General features: G+C 44.6%; 1 protein-coding gene and 1 long non-coding RNA gene across 2 annotated transcripts in view; one reads left to right on the forward strand and one right to left on the reverse strand.

Annotated features, from left to right (window-relative positions):
• Nucleotides 1-3864: 3864 nt before the first annotated feature.
• LOC142465566 (uncharacterized) lies at nucleotides 3865-7449 on the forward strand. Its single transcript, XR_012787925.1, has 2 exons — nucleotides 3865-4373; nucleotides 5237-7449. It is a non-coding gene; the product is annotated as an uncharacterized LOC142465566 (long non-coding RNA).
• Nucleotides 7450-12168: 4719 nt separating this feature from the next.
• HDLBP (high density lipoprotein binding protein) overlaps nucleotides 12169-26298 on the reverse strand; it is a 40110-nt gene continuing 25980 nt past the window's right edge. The window contains exons 15-28 of the mRNA XM_075569562.1: nucleotides 25754-25840; nucleotides 25543-25674; nucleotides 25106-25324; nucleotides 24501-24722; nucleotides 23965-24183; nucleotides 23474-23618; nucleotides 23167-23315; nucleotides 22437-22541; nucleotides 21622-21756; nucleotides 21005-21148; nucleotides 18720-18899; nucleotides 15766-15882; nucleotides 14552-14686; nucleotides 12169-13434 (exon numbers count right to left, since the gene is read on the reverse strand). Of these exons, the coding sequence (XP_075425677.1) occupies nucleotides 13300-13434; nucleotides 14552-14686; nucleotides 15766-15882; nucleotides 18720-18899; nucleotides 21005-21148; nucleotides 21622-21756; nucleotides 22437-22541; nucleotides 23167-23315; nucleotides 23474-23618; nucleotides 23965-24183; nucleotides 24501-24722; nucleotides 25106-25324; nucleotides 25543-25674; nucleotides 25754-25840 (2124 nt within the window). The 3' untranslated portion in view covers nucleotides 12169-13299. The remainder of the gene's footprint in view (nucleotides 13435-14551; nucleotides 14687-15765; nucleotides 15883-18719; nucleotides 18900-21004; nucleotides 21149-21621; nucleotides 21757-22436; nucleotides 22542-23166; nucleotides 23316-23473; nucleotides 23619-23964; nucleotides 24184-24500; nucleotides 24723-25105; nucleotides 25325-25542; nucleotides 25675-25753; nucleotides 25841-26298) is intronic.

Genomic DNA, 26298 nt, shown 5'->3' on the forward strand with positions numbered 1-26298 from the left:
TGGAAGATACAGAAAAGTGGACCCTTCAGACCTAAGGGTAATAAAGCAGATGGGTTACTCGCAAGTAAATTAAGAGTGGTTAGAACTAAGGTGCAAGTCTCGGCACTAAGACGGGGTAACGGGGAGGTCACATATAACCCTTTCCAAATTGCTGAGGAGTTTTTTAAATATTATAAACGATTGTATAATCTGGATTCATTAGACCCCAATCTCAATAAAACTTCCATAGAACAAATAGGTATTTACGGGTTTGTGATCTCCCAAAGTTGTCCACGGAAGATCTGAAGGGTCTTAATGCTAAGATAAATATAATAGAACTAGGAGAGGTTATCAAGGTTTTGAAACCCTCAAAAGTCCCAAGCCCGGGCGGGCTCTCAAATATCTATTATAAAAAGTATCTCAACATTTTAGCGCCACATCTTCTAGATCTGTTTAATAGCTTTTTAAAGGGTACCCATATTCCTATGCAAATTTCTAAAGTTATACCTAAAGAAGGTAAATATTGAATGAGTTGCATGAGTATAGGGCCTAGGCCAATATCTCTTCTTAATATGGATTTAAAAATTTGTAGTAAAATATGTGTGAATAGATTAATTCCAATTCTTCCCACCTAATACAGTATATAAGTAAGCGTCAAGCCTTTGATAACACACGTAAGATTATTAACATAATAGATTATATAAAATGTTCTATAACTAAAGCGATGTTATTGAGTTTAAATGCTGAAAAAACATTTGACAGAATTAAATGGGACTTTCTAGACCAAACAATGGAAGCGTTTGTTTTTTCGGGTCCATTTCTGAAAGGGGTCCAGGCCTTAAATGATTCTCCAATGGCTTCACTAAAAATGCCTGGATGGGAATTCAATCAAATTAAAATCAGAAATGGTACTAAGCGGGGTTGTCCCTTATCTCCACTGCTTTTTGCGGTAACGATTGAGGCTCTTGCAACTAAAATATGAAAAAAACAAACATACAAGATATTAAAATCGGCCCAGAAAATGTTAAATTATCTTTGTTTGCTGATGATATTATTCTGACGATCTCTAATCCCCTGATTTCCCTTCCCAATTTACAAGAAGTAATTTCTGAGTTTGGTTCTCTTTCAGGATATAAAATAAATTCGGCCAAATCAGAAGCAGTAAATTTAACTTTATCAGATTCTGAAGTAAAGCGAATTAAATTTCAATTACCATTGAAATAAATCAAGATTTAAATATTACAGGATTTTTCTCTCAAAAAAGTACCAATCTCTTTATAAATATAACTATCCAGAACTTTTCACAAGAATCAAATGCGATCTTTTAATATGGAACGGATACCAAATTTCTTGGATGGACCGTATTATATCAGTCAAGATGAATGTTCTCCCAAAATTGTTTTATTGTTTCCAGATACTTCCGGTCTCTATCCCGATAAAATATATAAAGGATTTACAGAATAAAATGTTGTTTACATGGGATAATAAAAGACCAAGAGTCACAAGGTCAGTTTTGCTTGCACCCAGAGAAAGAGGAGGAATGGCGGTCCCAGACATTAAGAAATATTATTTAGCATCCCATCTGAAGCAGATTATGTTTTGGCATTCCCTGAGAAACCAATATAGGTGGGTAGATTTAGAAAATATATTCAGCGGCTCTTCTATGGAATAGAAATATTGCAAAGTGTCTTAGACCCGACCATTTTGAATTTGGCGGTAATAAGATTCTCCCTTAAGATTTGGCAAATTGTTAAATCTCAATATGAGATAATATCAGTTCCTTCGAGACGTATCCCCATTTTTGATAACCCAGACTCTGGTCCGGGATTGTTTACTAGTAGTTTTGATATATGGAAGGCTAAGAATATTAAAGACATTTGGGGATTTGCTATTTAAACGTAAACTGTTAAACCTCAGGGAATTTTGTCAGAAATATTCTTTCACAGGGTCTGAAGTGTTTAGATTTTTACAAGTTTATCATTATGTCATGCATCTGTCCCTGGGCGGGATTTCCCTGGATAGCTCTGTATTTGAAGAGTTATGTAGAAATGGAAACTATCAAGGGGGGCTTATCTCGACTCATACCAACTCTTATTTCTCTATATGTTAATGTTTCCTGCATCCACCGTTATATGGAACAATGGGCTCATGATCTCCAGACGGAGATCTCATGGGAAGATATATGGGACAACGCAACAAATACATCTATATGCACAATAACAAAAGAGACTATCTATAAAATTATTTTTAGATCGTACCTTACTCCTCAAAGGTTGAGGCAGATCTTCCTGGGGGGCCATAAATCTCTGTTGGAGAGGATGTGCAGGTGTAGGTGATATGGCCCATATTTGGTGGTTTTGACTGAAAATACAGAGGTGTGTGTGTGTGTGTGTGTGTGTGTGTGTGTGTGTGTGTGTGTGTGTGTGTGTGTGTGTGTGTGTGTGTGTGTGTGTGTGTGTGTGTGTGTATATGGAGAAAAAAGAGAAAAAGCGCCCGATCCATGTTTAAAATCCAATGCCAAAATTTTCATAAAAGATATCAAGACAAATGCACACTCACAATTTGTCAATGCAAAATAAGCATTGTATGGGTAAACCCATGCGCCGACCGCTTGCTTCAATACATCAGACCTCACTGCTGCCGGTGTGTCACGATCAGATGTCCCTCCGGCAAATCAGGTAAACAGTCTGTAGTTCCTGACAGATAATACTGGATACGGCATGCGGCTCAGGGAAAGTCCTCCCCTTCCTGGCAGAAGACGCACGAGCTACTCCACCAACGTAGCTCCTCAAAACCACGTGCCCTATGCGTTTCTTCCGGTTAACGGATTTCATCATGTTGAAGAAGTCATCATCGATGAAGAAACGCGTAGGGAGTGACTAGATTGTGACCGCCATTTGCCCACGATCACTGTTGCTGCTTGCTGCCAGAAACCTTTTCCTCTGTGTGTACTACAAGGCTCCAATTTCAATATAGAGGACATCGAGGGCATTGCTGTCCGGAGGGACTCCTTCTAGCCGAACACTGAGTGCGAGTTTCCGCTTCCGGTTCACCGGTTCACCGGTTCACCGGCTACACGAGGAGGGTCACGTGACGACGCCAGTACCTGGAACCGCACTGTGAGGACTAAGCTGACGGCATATGAGAGTCAATCTCATACACGCTATTTATTGCTTTATCCTTGTGAGTGGGCATTTTACAGATTTTATGTTCCTTGAAATACAAATTTTATTATGTTAATGCACTAGGTGTGCGCCTGTTTTTTCTTTTCTTTTTTTATGAGATATGGTCAGGGACTGGTGATCCCTTTGAAACGGGCAGCAAGAACCTGGTGCACTTATCATTGGAACAGGACTTTTTATACTGAAGGTTTTTTTCATTTTTTCATTTTTTATTTTGTACTTTTTCACTTTTTTCATTTTTGTTATAATAAATTTCGCTAACCTATTTTAATAATCATTTTTTATATATAATATGTAGGTAATTTCAATCTTAATACAATTAGTGATTTAGTCTTTATATTTTTTATATATTTTTTAGTCTCTATCAATGTGTATAAGTCAATATCTAGCCACCCCACCAAGCACCTTTCATGATATTAGCTACTTCATTCTTTGTTTGTTTTGATATATATATATATAAATATATTTAGCCCCCATCCTAGGTTGAGTGGAGGGTCAAATTATACTACACTATATTTATATTCCCTAGCATTGACTATTACGCCTTCCATATTACCCTCCAGGCTATTTTGACTTTTATATGTTTGGATTACTTTATGCAATATTGATTCTTTCCCTTCCCAATTCTCCCCCTCTGTTCCCCCCCCCCCCTGTTTTTCCACCCTCCCCTCCCCCTTGCTCCTCCTCCCCTTCCCTCGTCCTTGCTTCCATGTTCTATTCCTTCACTTGGCTTGCTGTGTCAATTCTCAAATGTGGTTCTTTGAATTCACTTTTTGAAGTGAAACTTCTTTTCCGGCACCTACAGTGTTTTGATGGGGAAAATTTCCTGTTATCACAAAAACACATGACAGAAGTGACGTCATGACGCAGAAACGGCCGTGGGCCTCGGAATGCGCAGAAGGATCGGCGGGCATCCGGCGCATCGCGCATGCACAGAGGTGTCCGGTGCTCATGGGCAGAAGGATCCGCAACCCTCCGGCATTTCACGCATGCACAGATTCGCCAGTGCACATGCACAGAAGAATCCATCTGCCTCCGGCGCATCACACATGCGCAGAAGGATGCTCAGGCCTCCGTCGCATGCCCACCTGGCGCCGTGCGCAGGCTCAGTAACGCACGCATGCGCAGGACCCCAGAATTTGGCCGCAACATGAATGGACCCGACTGAACCCCTTCCTATGCCTGCTTCACATCGAAATCTCTGCTGCACAGGTGGGTCACCCATCCAGTCAGTCAAACAACCAGTTACCCACCCACCCAGGTCAGAAAACAGTCAGTCACCCACACACCCTGTCACGTGCACATTCACAGAGACAAATAAACACGAGGAATTCAGTTAGTATAAATATAGAAGTGCAAATAGCTAAAACGGGGGGGTGTGTGCAGAGCGTTGTAAGTGAAACATTTTGTCACTGAAATTGTGTTTTGATTTTGAATTAAAAACACCATCACAAATACAATTTCTGTGACAAAACAATTACAAAAGACAAATGAGTTTCACTTAAAATGCACGTGCTCAGCACCCCACCCCTTTTCCCCTTATATTTAACGTAACTGATTGTTTCAATATGTGATTTTATATATATTCTTTTTTTATATATTATATATTTTTTTTATATAGTTTGTTGATGTTTATTAAAATAGTTTTTGGTTCAAAACCCAATGGACCAGCCGGATTGCGCGCTCCCATGTGGGATGTGCGCTCGATGGTCCTCGTGTACGTGACGCCGTGATCTCACCAACCACAATACCCTGGTTGTGCTTTTCCAAAAAACTATTAAAAGTTATAATTGTTTAACATTTCTTTAGCCAATGGGGACTCGCTCCCTATACCATACGGAGGAGCGTGAGGTCGGCCGTCGGTAGCGAGTGACATCACCTTCATGCCAAAATCTGAGAATTTAAAAATGCCAGTTTTACATCTTGAAAAAGGGCAGTATGCCCAAAACGCGCTGGTTCCTATTTTATCGTTTGAAGGTCTTGAATGATCAAATAAAGTCTATATTTTTTTTTCATATGTGAGCCTCTAATGGATCTTTTCATTCATCTGGTAATTCTCTGCCTTTTTCCACAAGCTTCTGTTCTACTTCTACCAAGCAGATTCTGCACGCCACAGTATGTCCTCAATGGATTCCAAGGGCAGACAGGACACATTGAAGATCCACAGTGAGTTCCTCATTCCTGCTACTACTTTTTGGATTGTCATATTCTGGACTTTTATCTTTACTGTGGAGAGATATTTATTGTGCCATCCAGGCTATTTGTGTTCACTGCCATAGGCAACACTAAGCACTATTCCCCCAATATGTAGAACACTTATTTGTACATTAACCTTGAGGTCATATCTACATATTCTTTCATGTTTGATTTGGACACAGTCGTTGTCTGAAGATTGAGACTTCATACAGTGATTCGCTTAGGTATGAATAACGAATTCAGGTTTTTTTGGGGGGCGGGAGGTGACTCGATCTACGCCTTTTTTCTATAACATCTTTTCCCTTTTATGCAGTTTTTGATACTCTCCATATTGTGTCCCTCAAAGGATGGGAAACTATTATCTCTAGGACAACGCTGTTGCCTAGGGAGAATGCTCTCCAAATGCACCCTCTATATCACAGAAAATATTGGACCATGACAGCCACCGTAGTCGATGTTTGCTTCGTCGGCAAATGGTGACGTCACCCACTCTACCGGTATAGTTGACTGATTTGGACAGACCTCGTTACGGCACGGAGGTTAAACTAGACTGACTTTCTGATCAGCATGTCACCAGATGGCTTTTTTTCTAAAATGGTTATATAGGAAACCATGGCTTTCCTGTGCAGCATTCTGCCGATTCACAGCTGAGAATCTCTTCTTTGAAATATTGACTTCAATGCGATCACTTTTTTACATATAAACGTAGGAATGGGCCAGAAGGGTCAATATGCTGAAACATTGACCCTTTGCTATATTTTTTCCCTTTTTTGGTTATGTATATTGGACTTTTTTTTCCACGACTCCTTTTTTGTGGTATTATCTTTCTTTGCTGTGATTTTATTGATCAATATTTATGCGATGTATTCATTTCTAGTCAATGTGTATGATTTGATATTCCCAGCATTGTATGTATATGAATTTACAGGGATTATTTTATTTGGTTAACTGTGAGTGTGGTCTCCAGTATGTATGCCGCACCAAAAGATGTTTAAAGATCCGTATACAGGAGCACATTAGAAATATAAAAAATGGGTATGAGAAGCACAGCCTATCGCGTCATTACACATTTCATCATAATAAAGATCCTTCTAAATTGATGTTTAAAGGCATCAAAGTTGTCCCTATGGAAAGGAGAGGAGGTGATAGGATTAAGAGCCTCTCCTACCAAGAAACCTTTTGGATTTATAAATTTGGTTCCCTGACCCCCAAAGGGTTAAATGAAGACAGACATCTGGTCTCTATACCGATCTTTATCCTTCTATGTGGACGTGTGCTTTCCAATTCCATTTACATTTGTTATAACATGCTTCATCCTATTTGTGTATCTGTAATTGTGGCTTTTTCTCTTTCAGAATTTGGTCACAAATGCATTATGTATTTCTATGTATTTTATATTTCTTTGTTTCTTTTATTCATTGTACATCAATGTTTGTGGATGGCTGAGGGGCAGTCCCGTGCACTCTCACTGATTGGTGCGGTAATTTGAAACCTGAGCCATCAATTGGGCTCTGCTGGGTATACATGTGTGTACTCCTCCAGCTGTCTGCATTCCCTGAAGAAGTTACTTTCAGTTACGAAACGCGTTGGAAGATTTTGCTCCTTAATCTGATCCAAACCTGAGTGCTGTGTAAAGCTACGCCCAACGCTTGGTTTCCCCTCCCTGCCCCTCTCACGATCACACGCCGCTCTGCATGTCTGATGCTGCCCTGGACTTTCCCCTGCGCTTTGAAGCAGAGGAGAATCCTATGACGTCATCGGCAGGCGCACCACGGAACTGAGCGGCGCTGTTAGTGTTCCAAGTCTGGCGTGTGGGACTCACAGAGGTTTCTGTACTCCGCAACGGGACATTTTACCGGCTTTACCATCCGGTAACCATTGAACGAGCGTGTGTGGCACAGGACTCCACGGAGGTTCCTTTCCTGGCCGCCGACGACGGTTGTGTTCCTGCTATCTCAACCGCCTTCGCTGAACAGCTGACGCTCCGCCTGATTCATCGTGTGGTAACCCCACTAACCAATTGCTTGTTTTATTCATTATTGATGTATGCAGAACCTTTAACTTTTTAGTAAATTTATATATTTTTACTATACTTCACTATGTGCGTTGTGCGCTTTGTTTTTGTGTCTATTCCCTTTACTCCCCTGCCTCCACATCTATATATAGTTTTTTGGTGTTGCTGTTTGCAACTTTGTATATCTTTAATAAAAAAAAAAAAAAAATGTATTAACACCCTGCAAAATTCAGAAAGGGGAAAAATAAAATTGATGTCACTTCTGGGACCCTTACTTGTTTCTTGTCTCTATAAATGACCTGGCCACAGTTTGTAAGATCGCTTCTATGTACATTTATGCTGCCGATACTATTATGTATGCATGCAGCGTCTGTTTTTCCCATTTTACCTTCAGATCCTCACTAGACAAGTTAGACAGTTTCAGTTCTCACCCCTATTATTATTATTATTATTATACACAGCCCTCGTCTCCACAGATCCACCTCCGGAAGCCAGCATCAGATTCCAAGGTTCAATAAAGAATCCAGTGGCTCTTCCTTTACTTACTAAAACTCCCTACTTCTAGAACTATACCAGTCTCTCAAAGCTGCCTTCTGCCCAAGTCCATTCAGGACTTTGGCTGTTTATAAGTTCGACATTTTAATGTGGTCAACTTATTTTGGACCAGGACATAAATTGAAAACAAGGAAATTCAATGTAATTTTTCCAAGGTAAAACAATTTTCTAAATAAAAATAATCAACCAATATTTCACAGCTCAACAGTATGAGCTGTGGTTATTGAGCTGTCTTTATTTATATAGCGCCATTAATGTACAAAGCACTTCATAGTAGTAATACACGTGACAATCATAAATAACAAATACAAATAGCACTTATTCCCAAAAACTGTTATCAAAGTACTTGATAAAGTACCTTTGTACGAAACACAGGCGGTTTACCTCCGTCTACATGTCTAGCCATAAAATTTAATTTTTAATTTTTTTTGTATTATTTGGACCCTACTCCCTTCGTTCTCGCTGTGCGCTGCCGCTTCTGTGTCTCCTGGATTCTGATTCAGCAGCTGCACATGTTTCTCAGTATCAGGAAGTGGGTGATCATTAAGAAGATAGACCGTGAGAGGCTGAGTATTGTTCTTTATTGAAGTGGGACATTCCCAATGAAGTTGGGGAATTGTGACATCACGTAACCCTGCTTTCAGGGAACATCTGTCAACTGAATACCTTCATGAACACTTACTTGCAATGATCATTATATCACCTTCTCATCCACTGTTTTCTTATACACCAAACTTTGTTATTGGTCCCATACTACAGCGCCCTTACTATCGCCCATATCACCATTCATTTAGTCAGAAATCCTCATTTTAGAATTTTAATATAGCCACTGACCAGCCCCTCGTTTCTGCTGCCCTACACCTTTTGGTCTCAGTGGACCAACTCTTCCACCCATGTCAGAAACTCCCTTGACCTTGTAGTCTCATCTCTGCTTGTTTTTCCAACACAACCTACCCTCCCTCCCTCGGATAACCACTTGCTCTCCTTCAACATGCAATATTACCAGCTCACTTTACTCAACTTGCTCACTCAAGAGCCTAAGATTCTGAAAACACAAACCCCCTCACCTACCTTATCCTACCTACCCACAGCTAGCAATAACCACCTACAGCAATATCCTCATCTTCACTAGACCAAGCTGCTTTTGCCACCACCTGCAGCTCTTTTCTTCAGCCCCAGACACACTAGCTACCTCTAACAATGAACTTCACTGGAGCAAGTCTCGTTCTAAAGATTTCCTTCACTACAAATTCACTTAACACTGCTTTATCCCTTGCCAAACATACACATTTCTCAATTCTTAAATCCCCACTAGGCTACAGTCCCTTGCATCTGCACTTCAATCTTTATGTGTGGGATGAAGTGACCTAGAGGTCACACTCGACACCTCTCACGTTCAAAAAAGGTAGCTAAAAGTTTTCTCTGCAATATTACAAATATGTGCCCTTTCCTCTGTTATCAACTGCTAAAACGGACACAGGCCCTCATTCTTTCCCGTCTCGACTGCTGTAACCCCCTGCTGTCCATTCCTGTCACCCATACAAATCTATGACAAACGCTGCCGCCAGAATCCCTCTACTCTTTCCTAAATCTGTCTCGGCGTCTCCCCTGCTGAAATCCCTCTTCTGGCTTACAATCAAATGCCATATCACACACTCAATTTTCATCCTCACTTTTAAAGCTTTACACTCTTCTGCTCCTCCTTACATCTCAGCAAAAGACAGGGGAGCCAATGCTACATCTAATTGACAAAACATATAATGGTATGAAGTATAACGTTTAAATACTTAATAAACTAAATTTTCTTGGTTATTTAAGATTAGATTATTTAGTTAAACCCTATGGCCAAAGCATCATAAGCCTGCATACCAACGTCAAGGTATAACCAAATTTGCAGGTCCTTAAACTGTGAACCTTTACCTCTGTATGAGGGGGAAACAACCAGTGAGTCCTATCCATACAGCAAAATAAAAAACCTCCCATGTTAAAAAGGTGGGGAGGGGTGAGCTCTGTGAGGGGCCACCTACCTCTAACCAACTGTTGCCAGCTAGCAATTGATTAACACACACATTCCCAGTATGCTCAAACGACAATACCCACTACATCATATGATGTGGTGGGTATTGGAGTTTGAGTTTACTGGGAATGTATGTGTTAATCCTTACATCTCAGCCCTAATTTCTCACTATACACTGTCCCGACTCTTGCGTTCTGCTCAAGGATGTCTTCTCTCTACCACTTTGTATCTAAAGCCCTCTCCCGTCTTAAACCTTTAACGGACGGCCCCACACCTCTGGAATGCCCTTCTCAATATCCGACTAGCACCATCTCTATCCACCTTTAAGACCCACCTGCTTAACGACTCATGAGTAGCTGATACTTTACACCTCATACATAAACCTTGGCCCCTTGTAGACGCACTTTCCAGAACACCCTCCTACTGTGTCTGTACGTTCTTCCTACCTACCAATTAGATTGTAAGATCTTCATTGCAGGGACTCATTTTCCTTAAAAGTAACCTTATGTCTGAAGCACTTCCCTTTATGTTATTTGTATTACTTGTTATTTGATTGTCACTTGTATTACTGCTGTGAAGCACTATGTACATTAATGGCGCTACATACATACATACACTTTTGGACATAAGTAAAAAGGTAATGGGAACCAAATCTACCTCTCCAGAATACTCTCCCTCCAGACCAGTAATCGTGTCTCTGCCATTTCCTTTTGGGTGGCACAGATACTTCAAATGCAATATGTCCAAAACATAACTTCTCACTCCAATTCCAACCCTATACTGATCTTCACTATAAACAAATTACAACGCCATTGGTTGAAGTACTTTTCAATTCCTCCCTCATCCCATGCGCCTTTGCCAATATTCCAGAAGTGGAATGATTTGGTGGAATCCATCCATCCAACATCCAAATCTACTCCCTCAATCTCTCACATAACTACTCTAATAACATCCTCTCTCAATCAATCGTTCATTCCGAGTGCTGCAGCCAGACTAACTGTTACCACATACTGTACTGCTCTGCCACATCCCCTCTGTTTAAGTCCCTACAATAGCTACCAACACTACATCCCCTCAATACATCTCAACTTTTCTAAACACTCCCAACATGCCATCTTTGCGATCCATTATCGCCTCCAAGACTTCAACAGCCACGTGCCACACAAATTGGGCTGAAGGAGCAGTTTAGCGAGTAAAGGCACAGACTAAACAATGACAGAATTTGAAGCAGGATAACCTGGTTCAAATGCCGCTGTCGGCTTGTGACCTTGGGCAAGTCACTTCATCTCCATGTGTCTCAGGCACCAGAGATTGTAAGGGCGACTGTCTGTAAAAATCCTATGTACAATGCTGCGTACTATATTGCAATTGTGAAGCATTTTGAGTCTCATTGGGAGAAAAGCGCTATACGAAATAAAGTTATTATTGTATTTCCTACACTGCAACACTCTTCCCCCCCCCCCAACCCACCATCCACTTAAAGATGACCTGAAAACTCACTTCAAGGAAGCTTCTACATCATCCATTTGAAATCCTCAATCTTCTACCTCAACCATAATACAGATCATCTGCTATAAAGCCATGAGAACGAGATTTCAGAAATACACCCGCTCCTCCTCCTCCGGTACCTACAGTAGTTTTCATTCTCCCTTTATTACTTTAAGACACCTGGGAGCTGAGCCCTCCTCACCTACTGCACCAGTGTATATTACTGCGGAAATTGTATTTGTATATCCTTCCAACCCTACTGTACTGTGGACTGTTGCCACTTTATGTGATTATATTCAAGTCGCAGAGCTGTGTGGCACATTGCAACGTTTGATAGTTGTTTGTCTGTGTAGTTTGTAGTGTAGACGTAACACAGAAAGGTGGTAAACTTTACTGTTAATGGTGCTTCCTAACCATTGATATGACTACAGGCAGATTGTAATATAAAAACAAAATGAGAGTAAATCGGATCCATCCCACTATTGCCCCATTCACATTCCAATGTGGGCAATTAGATTGCTTTATATTAATCTCTTTGAACCCCAAAAAGTGGTGTTGGTATAAAACAGTTAAACCTAAAATCGGAGTTGTGTACAGACTGTTTTAAGAGATCACATATTATAGAACTTAAACCAATGCCATATAATGTTCCATGCTCCGCAGAGACAATTACTTTAACCGCTACTAAAACCACAGCACTTACCACCCACAACCTCAATCCCAAATACACAAAAGAATCAGGCTTTTAAAGGATGTTTATTTCCTGACCTCGGGGCTCAGGAAGTTGATACTGAGGCACAGTAAGAAGAAATGTCCAGAGGGGAGGGGGAGGCAAGGAGAGGTTTGGAGGAAAATCCTGGAACCAATGTCACCCTCCCTCCCCTCCCCCCAGGACAAACAGATGATCCCTTTCCCCGGCATCAGAGGTAAGGGGACAAGAGAAAGGGCGGTGACAGGACAATTGGGAGGAGGTGGGCCCATTAACCCCTTCGCTGCCAAGTCATTGCAGGGCAGGTCTCCCACTGGCAGGGAAGGGGTTATATGTATGCAGCCCCAATGCCGTCAGGGGGAAATCTAGGCTTCTCCACAGCTAGGAACACGATAAGCTGCTGCAAGATAGACCGGATGAGAGGACAGGAGAGGGAGGGGTCTGACAAACCCCCCCATTTGTGCATATTTCCTCCCCCCCAAATGACTTCCTGGCAGTGAAGGGTTCACACAGAACTTCCCAATGCATTCTGGTCTTGAGCAGGACAGAGGGTTAATAAGACCCACAGTGCACCAGGGCAGAAAAGTGGTGACCTAATGGCCGCGTTGCCCTCAAAATTCTGACCTCACAGCTTAAAACAGCATTTCATGCAGCAATATAAAAACACAAAGAATAACTGCACAATTCCAGAAGTCTGATCCTTCTCCTACCAAAGGAGCAGACACCCACATAGGACATGAAGGGCGCGCCAGCTGCTGTAACCCATTCCCCTCCAAATACCAACAGCAATTACCACTGCTGGAAAGGAGTCATCATAGAAGGTTAGACAGCAGTGAGCAGGCACCACAGAAAATCACACACGGCAGAGGCCAGCACGGCAGATATCTTCTACAAAGGAGCAGCTTTGGAGGGCTGGAAGTGTGTAGATACTCTCTATTGCTATATCCTGTAGAATGCTGGTTTAGGTGCAATTATACACCCCTCCCATCCTGTAAATGAAATGCTGATTGAATCATTTCAGCGAGACCTGACACTGCAGAATGCCAGGGGAATCCCTGCAGTGTAAGCAGTGACTGGTTACATCGGATCTGGGGAAGGGAAGGGACAGTGGGACAAGGAGATGACTGGGGCGAGTGAATCTGGCTGAGCAACAGGACAGTTAACAGGAAGCAGACATGTCGGCCGGCAGCAGGCCTTTCCCGCCGCCATGTCGTTTGGGGCCCCAAGGAGAGGTCTTATGGGCCACTGGTGCGCCAAAGCTGGGGAAATCCTCCGAGCTGCTCATGTCCGGGGCCTGCAGAGGAGGCAAAGTAAAACACGCTAAGCAACAACAGAGCGCCACCACCTGATCACATGGACAGTAAGCCCGTGCATGGACAGTAAGCCCGTGCATGGACAGTAAGCCCGTGCACGGACAGTAAGCCCGTGCACGGACAGTAAGCCCGTGCACACACGGTAAGCCCGTGCACACACGGTAAGCCCGTGCACACACGGTAAGCCCGTGCACACACGGTAAGCCCGTGCACACACGGTAAGCCCGTGCACACACGGTAAGCCCGTGCACACACGGTAAGCCCGCACATGGACAGTAAGCCCGTGCACACACAGTAAGCCCGTGCACACACAGTCAGGAATGTTCCCTGCGTTTCCTTAGTGGCTTAATATTTAGCCCCTCCAGGGAGGGTATTTACAATAGGGATATTCAGTCACACACACTCCAGGGTAAGACACACTCCAGGGTAAGACACACTCCAGGGTAAGACACACTCCAGGGTAAGACACACTCCAGGGTAAGACACACTCCAGGGTAAGACACACTCCAGGGTAAGACACACTCCAGGGTAAGACACACTCCAGGGTAAGACACACTCCAGGGTAAGACACGAGATTTTGGCACCACCAGTAGGGAGAGGGGCCAGGATCCCAGGTGTCATGCACCAATGTGGACACACAGGAGAGAGGGGAAAAAAACACTTCAATGTAGGCAATCTAACATCTGTTCTCCCCTGCTATCACACAGGAACAGTACAGGAGAGGACACATCGCACAGGTTCTCCCGCGGAAACAGTTCTAGAATGAACGAGATTCTACCAACGTCATGACGAGACTGAGCGGGAAAAAGAACTAATGCTACCGTAGCTGGAGTGCAAGGTGGAAGTCCGCACTGTGGCTCAATCACCCATCACCAACAGATACAAAGCACGTGAATTCCTGTCCTGACTGGAGAGACTTACTCCAGCTTTTATCAAGCTGCCACATTTAGAGCAACAATAGGAGACTTATATTCCTTTCTATCCCTTTGGTTTCAGCTCAGACATGCAGGACAACGCTTCCATCCCTGTCTCATACCACAAAACGTATCCTGGCATCTCCCATCGATAATAGAAATACATACACCAGTGATGTCTCACCTTCTCATTGCCAGTTCCTGCTGTCCAGGGAGCATCACGCACGACAAAGCCCTTGGATGGCTGAGGCTTGCCCTCTTCCTGAGAGTGGGGCTTCATGTAAGACTGCATCGTCTCACTCTCCACTACATCAGACATCTGAAGTGGGGGAGACAGGACGGGGTTCTTTCATTTTGCTTGCAAAGGAACAGCTCTTCCCCTTAAGGCTGCAAACCTCCTAAAATGCCTTTATGGCCAAGCCCATACAACACAGATCCCCAAATAACCATGTACTATTTAAAAATCCATAGATTTTATTCAACTTTACAGTGCCCTTACAGGATACAAATACTGGTTTTCAAGAGGATGATCGGACCAACTGCTCCAACAGAGGAGTCAGTACATCTAGAATGAAAGTGGAGCCCCCTCCACTTCAGGATTGTCGGCCAGGGGCGATCACAACCGGAAATGCCGGTATTCTGGTGTGGCCAGCCCTCCGGCACTGTAAAGAATATGCGTTTAACTTCCCTCACTTTAGTTGGTAATCCCTGGCAAACATCCTAATCCTCTCCTGGAATCCTATTGGGAGGCTGGATATTGTATCCAAGTGTAGAAAATGGCTGAAAGACCAAATAAAGGCTTCGGGAGCGGAACAAGCAGCTTTAAAAAAGGTAGAAATAAGAGCAGAACGCTGCAAGAAACCCAAGGGGAGGGGGGAGAGGGGAAAGAGGAGGGTGTTTGGAGGGTACCAACCAATGGAGAATGTCCTGAATGCCATAGTAGAATGAGACTTGCAGGGATTTGAAGAGCGAGTCTTCGCTTTACCCTCCTCATAACTGTTAAATCCCACCAATCAACCCAGTGCCATATGCTGCGGTCCGCTCTGGCATTCAAGGTGTTAATATTACATAAGCTGAGATACACGGTCACTATGCTGCATTCAGAAGGATTCAGATCCTGCCACTGGAGACTAAGTCATTGAATAACCTGAAGGCACGGATTTACCGAACCACCTCCATCTGCATTCAAACGCTCCATTATACAATTCAAAGGGGTCTGCTTAAGCAATATAAAAATGTTAAACATTCACCTGTTTGCGGAGACCCTGCGAGGCGATTAAAATCGCATCCTGTGCGACTAGGAGCCTTTCAACTACTCCCTTCTGAAGCCATGAGCAAAGCGCACCTCTAATGCACCGAGAGACGGACACGGTTAACCCCGGTACTCTACAAACTCACATATTCCTCCTCCAGGTTCAGCAAGTGATCTATGGCTTCATCCACGTCCTCTGGTTTACCCATCACGGTCACACAGTTGGGGTCAGAGGCTCCAGGCTGAGGGAAGCGAATATCAACCTACAGGGACACGGGACTGTTAGATTATCATCCCGCATTATGACATAAAAACACATGATTCGTAATTTTAAACAGCACCAGGAGCCCCGGACATAAAAGCGGTGGTATACGTCAAGGCAAATGCGCTAGAAAACGGCACCAAAGGGAAAAAAAAAAAAAAAAAATCCCATTTCAAAATCAATAGGATTTTTTCGCTGATACATTTGGTGCAAAAGTTGCCATGATGCGTATCTATATATATATATATAAAACTGAAACTGTTTGTGAGTCCCTGTAGACCATTTGATTGGTCCGTCGGTCCGCCCGCGGCTCTCATTCGCCGGTGTGTCTCGCCCCTCCCCCCCGGCTCTCATTGGCCGGTTTGTCTCGCACCCCTCCCCCCTGCTACACCACGTGCCCCTCTGAGCGAGACACACACGCAGTGCAGCCACTGATTCTCCTCCTCACCGAGCACCGCTGCAACCCCCCAGCTGCACCCACACCCAGCCCGCCACCTAAATCCGCACCCCCGTCAGATCTGTCCTTCACCCCGCCGCCTCACATATACCCGCCCCACCATCAATCCCTCTCAAGCTGCCTCCCAACTTACATCCGGCCCGCGCATCACCGCCCACACTCACGCCGTCACACCCGCTATCCCGGCTGCCGCCTCTCTCCCGCCCGGCGGCCACTCTCCTGCCCGCCCCCTTTCACCTCGCTCGGCAGCCACTCTCCCGCACGCCTCCTCTTTCACCCCGCTCGGCGGCTACTGCCTTTCACCCCCCCCACCCCTGCCTTTCATGCCAGCCACCCACTCTGCCAGCCACCCACTCTGCCAGCCACCCACTCTGCCAGCCACCCACTCTGCCACCTGTCTTTTGTGGAAAATATAAAAAGAAACAGGTTGCATTGTAATCCTTATCTGTATGACAATAAGAAAACAGTTAAGTTAAAGTTGGGAGCAGTGAAGGGGGGTGAGCAGAGAGCGAGGGGGAGCAGGAAAATTAAAACCCGGGCAACGCCGGGTATGTCAGCTAGTAAGCCAATATATGCAATTTAATGAAGACTCAGAGTCAGGGTGCACTGGGATTAGGGTCTGAGAACCAGGTTTGCTTCTAGCTCTTTTCTATTGGAAAGGGAGACTTTACAATCGGGTCCTGGTCATCAACCTCATGCCATGGAGTAAGGTAACACGCGGGGTACTTTTGTACGGGTGTTCACGTGCAGGTCTGCAGTGCAGTGAGCACCATAGTGTAAAATTGTAAAAAGATATTTAATACGGATACACATGTAGAAAATGGCGTCACTGCGCTTGATGGAGCACGTGGGCTTCCAGACAGGTTGAGCTTTAAGATCGTCAGTGAGACATTTAGGTTAAAAAATAAAAACCTCTAAAATCCTTTATTCTGGAGCGTCCACCTTCCCCTGGGAGCGCGACGAGCCTCCTCCACCGATGCTGGGAAAAATGAAGCTTTTGCTCCCACGTGCGATTTCACCCTGTACGAGTGATTCTCTACCCATGTATCTGTATTAAATATCTGTACAATGTTACACTACGGCGCATGCTGCTTCTTGCTGCTTCTTGTTATATTTTAGCCATTTCCTTGGAAGTTTGGTACAGAAGCCGCCCCAGACTCCACTGCAGTTTGGACTTTCACTTTTGAAACAAAAGTCCATTTGGATATGGTCTCCTTGCAAGTTGTGTGCATCTTTTTGGGGTGATGCATGTACACGTTTACATGTGAGATGTTACTGTGTTGGTAATATTGAACTAGTATAGATTATGATTTTCATGTCACAATTGTGGATTTTTGTTATATGTATAATTGCTGTATTCGTGTAGTTTTTTTTGTTGATATTCACAAAATGAGATTGCACGGAACACACACACACACACACACACACACACACACACACACACACACACACAGCTATAAACGTCAGATGGCCTCATTAACCGCTTAGCTGGCAGTGAAGGGGTCAATGTGTGCTTCTAAATTACTTGCGGACGGCAGAAAACTAGAAGCCATAAAAAAAGCAGAAGCACAAGTGAATCCCAGACACAGGCTTGTCACAAACCAAAATCAATAAATGATCAAAGAAACCAAGGATAGACCAATCTGAGATTTCCCTTTGTGTACACAGGTAACAAGTATTTTAAAAGAGAAGTGTAGATTCCTTGTAGGTTGCGATACCTTTTAGGGACCAATATGAGTTCTCCACTGATGAAGTTATACTGTGTAGAGAATCTGAAACTACAGGTTTCACACTTGGAGACACCCCTGGGGTTTTGATGGCTCTGTACATAACTTCATCCTAGGTCCATGTTAAAATGAACATGCAAAACATTGACAGTGCTAATTTGCATGTCATTACCCAGAACCCATGGCTGCAGTGAAAGCATTGTATGCCAAGAGATAATGGTGAAACAGGGTTGCAGACCTGTCCGACGTGTGAATGTGCTCACAAGTGATATTTCTATTTGCCGTACACAGTACGGTGGCAGATTTGTCAATTTTACTCACCCTGCCTTATTTGGTGTCTGGGTGTACCTTCATGTGAAGAACTTTCATCTTGGTCCTCTAAAAGGTACAGCAGCCACCTACAAACACATGGACCCGTTTCTAGGACTAGTTATTGCAACTTTGAACTACAGAAAGCGACAGGTCATGTCACGGTTATAAGGTCAGACCTCAGCGGGGGTCAGAGGCTGCTTTTGGTCCTTGGGCTGTCGGTGGCCAACCATGTCTATAGAGGCGCAGAACTCGGTGTACATTGTACCATGGGAAACCAAACACGGTAGATGTATATAATCACCAACAGGACCCTCCAGAAATATCTTGGGCTGCAGATCTCACCTTAAACTCTTCCATGATCTTGCGTACGGCTTTTCCGCGGCCGCCAATGATGCGGGCGTGGACACGTTGGTCCAAGGTGATGTCCTCAGACACCATCTGCTCCAGGTCCCCCACGATCTGCATGATGGAATCTCGAGCAGCCTCGGTGTTCCTCTCGTAGCCCGTGATGGTGATCTGATCCTAAAGAGTGACATTGAAGATATCAGATTCTGACCATCATCATCGCTGACTACAGGTGTCATAGTACCCAAATTGTAGAAAAATAAATGGTGTGCACCAAGCACGTGCATTTTAAGTGACTGTCTTGTCACTGAAATTGTATTTGTGATGATGTTTTTAATTAAAAACCAAAAAAAAACCCCACACAATCAGTGCCAAAACGCACGAGTTTTAGCTATTTGCACTTCTATATTTATAATAACTGTGAATTCCTTGTGCTAGTCAGTGTATGTGTGGGTGGTCTGTGTCCCGATGCTGGTGCGCATGAACGCCAGGCCGCGGACCAGGCAGTGTTTTATGCGCGAAGGCAACGCACGCCCGCAACGGCGCTTGCCTATTACTACCGTGATGTCACTGGTATTACGGTTTTTCATTACAACGCAAGGATTTTTTCCCATGAAACCCTGTAGGCGCCAGCAATGAAATTTCGCTTCAACATGCAGGCACTCGACGAGTTGAGCATTGGAGCAGCCAACTCCAACCCTCAGGGGCCACCAACAGCTCGGGTTGAAGATATCCCTGCTTCAGCACAGGTGGCTCAGTCTGACTGAGCCACCTGTGCTGAAGCAGGGATATCCTCAAAATCTAACCTGTTGACCCTCGATGACTGGAGTTGGCCGCTCCTGAGCAACTATTTAGTTGTCAATGTTCCTGTCCCATGAGACCAAAAACAAAAATTGCCAGGTCAGAAGTTTAACCCATGTCTGCCTATTTTCAACACCTCGGCATGTTTGCACCAGCTGCTTCAGTGCACTAGACACCATGTTTGCACCAGCTGCTTCAGTGCACTAGACACCATGTTTGCACCAGCTGCTTCAGTGCACTGACACCATGTTTGCGTCTATGTGGGTGCCCTGTATCCCAATACAAACTGACCTGTGCGAACAACCTGGTTATGGAGCGTTGCTCAACAAGTATACTAAATCAGCATATACTTTGGCATGTATGGAAAGAGTCATTGTAGGTTCTGATAAGTTTAATAGGACTAACCTTACAGAACTTTCCCTGAAATGCACTTGACCATAGACCAAGACACCTGTGCTGTGTCCGACGCTCTGAGCGCTATAATTCCACCTATAAAGAACGCTGTTGATCCCTTAAAAAGTTATCAACCTACAAAGGATTTACTCCAACCAGGACTTATACGGCAACAAGAGCTCATCTAAAGATACAGTTACAGGATGATGACTACTAAACCACGTAGTAACCTCCCCTCCCCAGCAACACACAGTTCATTGTTTAAAATGGCAGCACCTTAAACTGCCCGTGAAATATTCAGCCCGTGGTCAGCTCCGTATGATGTCGGAATTAAACCGCTCAGGACTGAGATGCACGACAAAGGTTTTGCAGACATATTGCTCGAGCCTGTTCCGTTGTCAATACAACATGGGTTATTGCACAGTTATCGCTGTTTTTAACCGGAAGTGCAAAAATATCAAAGATGGAAAACGAGTATCATTTCCTATTGGGTTGCACCTCGTTTTGCGGCCTGGACACAGGTACGATGATACAAGGCAACACATTCGGAGTATGGAAACTAAAAATACGTGCCCTGATCAACACCAAATTCAAATGTACTTTGTTTATGCGGTTTAAAATTGTTTTTTTTAAATAAACCCTGAAAACCAGAACCCCTAATTATACCTCATTCCCACGAATAGATGTTAATAAATCGCTAACATGCGTTAGTTACCCTGCATCTCATCTTATTGAATTGAGGCCTTAAATTGCAGGTACTCCGAACTCTACCATGAGATGAGCACATTGGCAGTAAAGGGCTTAAATGCAGCTATGCAGCCAGCACAGAGGGGCCAGCAACACATTGTTTCCAGAGGGGAAAACAAGGGGGTCGAAAAACAAAAATCACCCAGAGGCTTCAGCTTACTTCAAGACACATGCACAGTACCACTACTTTAAGCTACTCCAACCCACTGTGCAGAAGGAATGCCGATTTCATGACATGCGTTATGATTTTCTACGTTCAGAGACGCAGCACCTTCCCAAAAGGCTGCCGAGTGGAAGGAGCACCGCGAGCCTGGAGACTCCCTGCTCCTCGCAGGCGTTACCTGGTTTTCGTCGTTCTTGTCCGGGAACTGGATGTTGACGTCGTGCTCAGAGCGGATTTGGCTGATGACTGCTCCCTTGCGACCAATGATCTTTGGGTGAAATTTGGGGTCCACGGAGACGACCAGTTTAAAACTGCGCAGAGCCTGTAGGAAGAGCAGGTAGGGGAATGTTCACGGTCTGACCTACCGGACAAATCTCAGCTAACAAAGCATTTCCAAGGTGACAAATCTATGACCATTAGGGTGCTGGAAGTATCACAACACATTGTATGTCTGTTCATCTTTATCCTGTATAGGTTCTGCTTCGTGAAAAAGCAGAAATCCTTTCCTGGTGTTCACCACAGCGGCACACCAAGGATGGACCGGTCACCATCATCTGCTCTTCCTTAGGACGGCAGACACAGGGACATTGATCCACGCTGTTAACGGCCTTTGCCACTTAACAGTTTTGCTTGTGGAGGGCCAAGCAATGCATTGCAAGCCTCTCTGGCAGAGAAAAGGTTAAGATCTTAACATCCTGGGCAAGATTAAAGAAAAATGAACCCTGTCGCTGCCAAAGATGCAGGTTGCACGGCTGAGCACCGGTACGAAGTGGGATGCCACCTTCACGGACTCACCCTGTCCTCCTGCTCAGCCTGCAGTTCCCGCACGCGGTCTAGAAGGCCGGCTTTGGCGCGCTCCAGATTAGTAGAGAGTCCGGTGATGGTGATTACGTCACACTGGAGCTCCGGAGCCGGCACTTGGATGTTGACCTGGGCAGGAAGAGCATGAAATACAAAGCTTAGAATATAGCGGTCAGACACCCGTCTGCATGACACGGGAGGACTTTGGGAACACAGGAAAGCCATGGGAGCCTTTTATTACAGCTTCCCCAGCCGGCAGCCCAGCTTTTCCATTAGAGAAGCAGTGTGTTCTCCTATATGAACCAGCTTGTTGCCTTACTGCACCAATGCAGCTAATCCGTATGTTAGAGCAATCAGTAAACAGAGGCAGCCAAAGTAAATACATTGTGTATGCCAAGTCAGCCAATAAGAAGCCAACATGAAACGTTACTACATAAATCATTGGTGGCAACAGGTGGCTTCACCAACAGCCTCAACGTCTGGCCACTCCTGCAGTCAGCTCTCCCCTCCCCCCCGCGCAGAGAGAGTGGTGTGAACCGTAGCTACTTCCTGCTGCCGAATGACAATGCTAATCAATAGTTGTCAGTGTAAGGAGAGGAGTGCGATAGTATTCACCGCGTGTCGGCTTGAAGCGGACTGGAGGCGGCGAGGAGAAGGTCCTACACTGCGGCAACGTTCTTTCTGCCCATACATACAGGACCTTTCAGGGGTTGCCGACCACGGACTATTTGAATTCCTTTGTTGCCAGAGGCCAGCAACGCATTGCTTTCAAAAAGGGTGTTAAACCCTTCCCACCCCCTTCCACTCACTTCAAACTCGTCCATCATCTTGCGGATGCCGATGCCCTTTTGCCCAATGATGTAACGATGCAGGTCGTACGGAACCTCTACCTCAATGCTGACCGGGACGAGAGCCTGGCGAGAGAGACACCTTATTCCTGCATCACACAAGCTGTATTCTTTTACATAACATCCAATTCTGGTACCTCCCCAGCACACCCCCATGTACTCCGGGTATCCCCCATCAGTAGCAGCTACCCAAAATATTTTGGGAATCCGGCCTAGGGCCAAAGAATACCAATGGCAGTGGGTGTTTTAGATTTAAAGTGCCACTCACATTTAAATGTATTTTGGATCTTTACCTAAATTATTTTGTGACAAGACTGTACCCACAGTTTCCCAAGGAAAGGAAGCAGGTTACATGTTGCATAAAACACTATTTTCATTCTGATCTTGGCCTAAACCCTTATGCAGTTTTCTGTTTGGGAGAATTACTGGATAAACCTGCTGTGCCGAGTTGGGGGATGAGCCCATAATAAAGCAACATGTGTTAGATAATATGAGAAGTTTGTTCTTCTGTTTGCAACACATTTGAATAGGTCTTACATTATGAAACTGCGATTAAGGAGAAAGGGTGTTGCACAAATGTGTGCTTTCACTATTACCATTCAAAGATTCGTAGCTAAGGGGGCCATATTGTAAGGTCGCTCTATCCCCATCCAAAGACTGTTGCACTCCCTCGTTCCCATCCCTCACAAACCTTCAGAGCTTCACTGGCTGAATCACATTTCTCTTTGCGTCCAGAGATGATTATTATGTCACATTTTTTCGGGGAGCCGGGGTCAGCGGTAACCTTCGGCTCAGCGCCCTCGTCTCCGTTCTCTTGTGTGGACAACTCGGAGTTGGGAGCTAAGGGAGAAAGACAAGTGAATGTGGAAAGTTGAGGAACATTGAGGGGAATTCTGCATTTAGAATGATCCCCGCCCAAAGAACAAACCCAATAACCATCAAATGAGAAGTGAGGGGCAACTTATCTCACTGTCAAAAGCAACAAAAAAGCCTCTCACCTCCTTGAGGGTTCTCCTCACGGTCAGGGAATTTGATCATAACTCCGTGTTCGCGTGTTATCTGCTGGATTCGAGATCCTTTGGGGCCCATGATGGAGCGATGGTATCGCTGAGGGATCAGGCACTCGATAGTAACCTGAGCCTCCTGAGAATGAAAGCAAGGTCACATAAGGACAGACAAGGTCAGATAGAAAGCAGATCACACCACAAAAAGGGACCAGAAAAGGCATCGGCGCAAGGAACTTGGAGAAAAGGCACCCAAGGACATCCCAAGGATAAGGATCACTGACCACCTACAACCGCAAACATTTCCAGAGCCTTCTCTTTGGACTAAGGACAACAAAAGATTGTGATGTCTCCAAGCAAAGGAAGATTGTTCATTTGCACAAAGACTAGGCGGAGACAAATGGTTGGGAGCCCCTTGCCAGCTCGCAACAAGAGACTTCAGATTACAAACAAGACAGATGACTGGTGGGGACCTCCTTATTTACCAGGTCCTCAATGACGTCCAGGATCCGTTTCTTGGCAGCCTCCACACACTCCTTTGCCCCCTTAAGTGTGACTTTGTCACTCTGCACCCCAGAGCGGGGGAAGCTGACAGTCACACCACCGTACTCTTCCGCAATGTCCCGCAGAACCTGTCCCCGCCGAATCACGAAGTGACGGTGATGTTTGGGGTCCACCGACATGAAGTCCTCCACAACGTTATCCTGTGTGCAGAGGAAAGGGTCAGGGATATGACCGTGAGATCTACATATGGAGGTCAAAGCAATATTGTTGATTTTTAAATGCTTATGGCTTTTTAACAGAGCAGAGACGTATAGTAGCAATTCCGGTTACCTTTGAGCCTCCAACAAAAAGTTGCGTTTATGGAAACCTTTCCCATTTCAAGCTATTGCACAGTTAATTCTTCAATTATGTCGTCAAATTATGTCACCTTATAGGACACTGTTCGCTGCAAGACTTGGGATGTTTAAAATGTTATACACTCTACCTGTAAGTCTGAAATCAGTAACCAGTGTCTCACCAAGCTCTTGATGAGGCTCTCCAGCTCTTTCTGAGCATCTCTTACAGCTTCCTCTGTACCCACGATGGTGATGAGCTGCTGGTCCTGGTCATCGGCAGTGGGGAATATGATGCGAGCTCCGGTCAGATCGCGCACCTTGCGAATGTTTCCTCCCCCTTTCCCGATCAGGAACTTGTGATATTCGGGTTTGGCTCGCAGTTCCGCTGTAAAGCTCTTTATTTGCTGAAATAAAGCCCATCAAATCACTACCGTGAGAATCCATTCCGTCATACTGCCGTTAACAAACCTCTCCAGAAACAAGATCATGGAAAACATACTAACAGCTCCCAAGCCTCAACATGACATATTCTCCATCACAACCTACCACTGCACAGAGAGACCAACCAGAGTCCATCATAAACATTGCACCATCACTGGTTTCATGCACTTATCTTTCAGAATCATCACATCCTAACTCTGCTTGGAAATTCATTGCCCTTTGGGCAGCCCACTGGTGAATCTGAGGGTAATCAGCCAACCCTGTAACTAACCCCAATGACATGGTCATTAAAACAAACTTCCATATCCCATACTACAGGTCTCCTCAGCAAGAATATCCTTCCCACCTTCTCTTCCGCAAGCTGTAGCAGTTGTTTCTTCGCTCTCTCCACGTCCTGTGCTGGTCCTCTGATGGTTACGCTGTCGCTGCCAGAGCCTTCGCTGGGGAAGTGGATGTGCACGCCCCCACATTCCTCCATGATGGAGCGAATGAATCGTCCCTTAGCCCCGATAAGGGAGTTGTGCAGTTTGGAGGGAATGCTGACCTCAAGCTCCGAGATGTTAGCCTGGAATAGTGGGTTACCAAGCAGGGTTAACTCCAACACATCTAAACAAACTCCCGCTTTAGAAATATACATCACAAGCACCAAGGTTATGTAGCAGTACATTTACTGGTACTCTCCAAAAGTTAGTCTAAACTTTAACTAGTGCGTCTAGCCTCTGAGGAATTGGTGCAATAAGACTAAGGCATGCGAGTGTGCGAGAGGCAAGTATTGATTGTTACCAGCTCTTTCTGAATGGCCAGGATTCTTTCCCTCGCAGCCTCACAGTTTGGTTTCTTCCCGGTGATCACAATCATTTCCGAGTTGCTGTTCTCAGCCGGGAGGTCAATCTTAGTGTTGCATTCTTCTCGGATCTACAAGCAGAAAGGGAGAGAGTGAGAGCGACAAACGATAGGAACGATAAAAAAAAGACTTCAGAGACCTGCCCCTCACCTTCTTGATATTGGCGCCTCCCTTCCCAATTATATTCTTGTGGAACTGCTTAAAGATCGGCACCGAGATGGAAAAACTGTTCTCCACCTACAAGACATAGCAGATGATCAGCGTCTGCTCATAATATACAGTCACATTGATACATCTGGCACTGTACATGGTTCCAACAACACCACAACCAAGAAAAGGTCTATACTGAACAGGCATGGGACATGTCATTCACAAGTTTACTGCATATAGAGGATTTTACAGCACTTTTCAGGCACACGTGAATCTCATGAGGCGCAACTCATTTCAACAGCTCTTTAGTCTTGTCACAAATCTAAAATAGCTACAATTTGCTATATTTAAAAGTTCCAATAAATATGGCAGACCGGTCAAACTAAATCCAGACACAGTTGCATCTTCAGAGGGATATCATGAAACAGGTGGTTCATTTTTTTTAAATTCAATCAAATAGAGATTTAAACTCCGTTAAAATATGAAGGGAAAATCTGGAAATACGAAAAAATGTTTGGTTTGCGAGATCCAAAAGTATAAGGAGC

Source organism: Ascaphus truei, chromosome 14 (assembly GCF_040206685.1).
Source record: "Ascaphus truei isolate aAscTru1 chromosome 14, aAscTru1.hap1, whole genome shotgun sequence".
Classification (NCBI taxonomy): Eukaryota; Metazoa; Chordata; class Amphibia; order Anura; family Ascaphidae; genus Ascaphus; species Ascaphus truei.